General features: G+C 31.5%; 1 protein-coding gene across 1 annotated transcript in view; it reads left to right on the top strand.

Moving 5' to 3' along the window:
- Window positions 1-2,450, top strand: part of LOC113821600 (spliceosome-associated protein CWC27 homolog) — a 12,461-nt gene extending 10,011 nt beyond the window's left edge. Inside the window, exons 7-9 of the mRNA XM_070140085.1 lie at window positions 1-97; window positions 517-684; window positions 1,302-2,450. The exon at window positions 1-97 is cut by the window's left edge and continues 44 nt beyond it. Of these exons, the coding sequence (XP_069996186.1) occupies window positions 1-97; window positions 517-684; window positions 1,302-1,461 (425 nt within the window). The 3' untranslated portion in view covers window positions 1,462-2,450. The remainder of the gene's footprint in view (window positions 98-516; window positions 685-1,301) is intronic.
- The last annotated feature ends 50 nt before the right edge of the window (window positions 2,451-2,500 follow it).

The following is a 2,500-nucleotide window of genomic DNA, read 5'->3' as shown; positions in this document are numbered from 1 at the left end:
CGGGAAAAGTTCCCAAAGAAAGAAGGGAAAGCAGTAAGGAGGAAGAAGAAGTAAAAGAGAGTGATACCCTGAGAGAATTTAAGATGGAGAAGGCTAAGTAAGTACCATGCAGTTCATCTAGTAAAGGAACGTCAATCATCCTGAGACATTTTAGCATTAAGAAGATGAAATATTGATATTTATTAGAAAATAAACGGTATAGTTATTCATACTGACATCTGCAAAGTATATTAACTTTTGTATTCCACCACCATGTACCAAATGCACATGTAATGTAAATGTCAGCATCACAGATATTAGATTAATAGTTCAGATATACAAGAACATATTAGCTGTATTTTATAGGAAATGTATTATATACCACATTAAAACCTGTATTTCATTGTAAAACTATTAGATTTTATAGTAATTGTAATGCATCCCACAGTAAAAAAAATAATATCCCAGACTAATTGACTTTATTGAACTATATTCACTTACTCAGAATGTTGTATTTCATTTCGTGTTTCTCCCAAGGTATGAAGAAGAAAAGAAGAAGCTTCCACGCAAGGGCGCTTCGCGAGAGAAACAGACCTTGGCTCTCCTGGAGAGGTTCTCAGCCAAGGTGCAAAAGGCTTTTAACGAAGCTGAAAGTGATGAGGAAACTCCTGCAGTTGATGAGGGAGACGACAATGATGACACGTGGTAAAGCATCTGTATTTTTTCCTCTTCTTTTTCTTCTTCTTCTGTGAAGCTCATTGACTCTATTGCCTTTGATTGATGAAAGAAGGAAATGTGATAAAAGCAGATGTTTATATTAGTTGGGAAACCCTTGAAGGTTATTGTTCTTAGCACAGGACCTTTGCAAATTAAAGGAATTTAATTATTGGATATTATTATTATTTTTTTTTTTACTTATTATTATTATTATTATTGTTATTGATTACTGTTATTATTATTGTTGTTGTTATTACTGTTATAATTATTATTATTATTGATGTTGTTGTTATTATTATTATTATTATTATTATTATTGTTATTATTATTATTATCATTAACATTGCTATTATTTTTTTAAATTATTATGATTATTATAATTATGACTATTATTATTATTATGTTATCATTGTTTGTGTATGTATTTTGTATGGTCAAAATTTTGTGAGAGAGGTATAGTGCATTGTAAATGCACTGGTTTTTGTGTTTAGTAGTTTATGTAGTTGTTGCATGCGTGATTTTACAACCTTTAGAATAAATTTTTGTTCCCTTTCGCATCATTCAACCACCCATGATTTTTCTGAGGAATTATGTCCTTTTCGCAGGTTGCGCCACAAATTCCACTTCAATGACACCAACCCTGTTTTAGCTAAAGACGCAAGCACTAAGAGTGATAGCTGGTATGACATGGATGATCCAAGAAACCCTATAAACAAGAGAAGAAGAGATGAGACCAACAAAGCACAGAAGAAGACCAGAAAATGAGGTTCCAGTATTGATGATGAAGTAATATTGTAATTGAGGATGGAATGATGTATTGTAATTAATTGCAGTTAATTTTTATTGTTCTGAAGTCAGCAGCTCGAAACAAGGCTGAGTGTGGTGTGCATGTAGTTCAAAGAGTGTTTGTGCAATGAATGTTGTATAGAAATAAAGCTTAATTCTTCTCTCATCTCCTCTCCTTTCCTATTTTCTTTTCTTTCTTTTTTTTTCTTGCCTTTTTATTCCTTTCTCACTTTGAAGCACATTTACCTTAGGTCTGATTCCATCCTCAGCCTCATTTGCCTAGTTTATTCTCTTTATATCAATTATATATTTGTACAAAGAACAAAAAGTGGTAATAAAGATGTTACAACTATTTTCTTTTTTTCTCACTCAGTATTTGCCAGAAATAAATTCAGATATAAATATTTGTATTAGAATTTGCCTTTATACATGAATTATTTACATAATATGCAATGACTGGTATAACCAAAAGGTGTTCACTTCATCAAGAAGATTAAGGAAATGGAATGGATGAGAATTGATAATTTCAAGATGCAAGATATGTTGTAAACTTTTCAATGATATCTTTATCAGAAGTATGGAATTCTCGTAAAGCTGTAAATGTCAAAATATTGCATTCACATTTTGCTCTACAAAATTATTCATCCTCATTTTTCTCATTCATTCATTTTCCCAGAAAAGATAGTGGAAGGAGGTAGTGTATCACTACTTTTTTTCTGGTATCAGCAATCTTCAGTATTAAGCTGTATGTTTACTAGGCTGTGAAGGTTCAAGATACGAACTTATCCCTGTAGTTCCAAAAACCTGTATGAGTAAAATACCATCTAAGATATATACTGTGATTGGATTAGCATTAACCGATTGCGATCTTTTTGGCCTTATGATGCAACTGTAAGTATTGTTTGTGTTGCTTCGTTAGGGTAAGGTGTGTATCTTTACAGGTTGACTAATAAACATTAGTGTAAAAATCAAATTGTTATATTTTCCTGCAATATATTTTACTGTTAGTTTGATGGCC

The sequence above is a fragment of the Penaeus vannamei genome, chromosome 26 (assembly GCF_042767895.1).
Source record: "Penaeus vannamei isolate JL-2024 chromosome 26, ASM4276789v1, whole genome shotgun sequence".
Classification (NCBI taxonomy): Eukaryota; Metazoa; Arthropoda; class Malacostraca; order Decapoda; family Penaeidae; genus Penaeus; species Penaeus vannamei.
The sequence above is the reverse complement of the archived record's forward strand: the minus strand, read 5'-3'. Positions and strand labels throughout refer to the sequence as shown.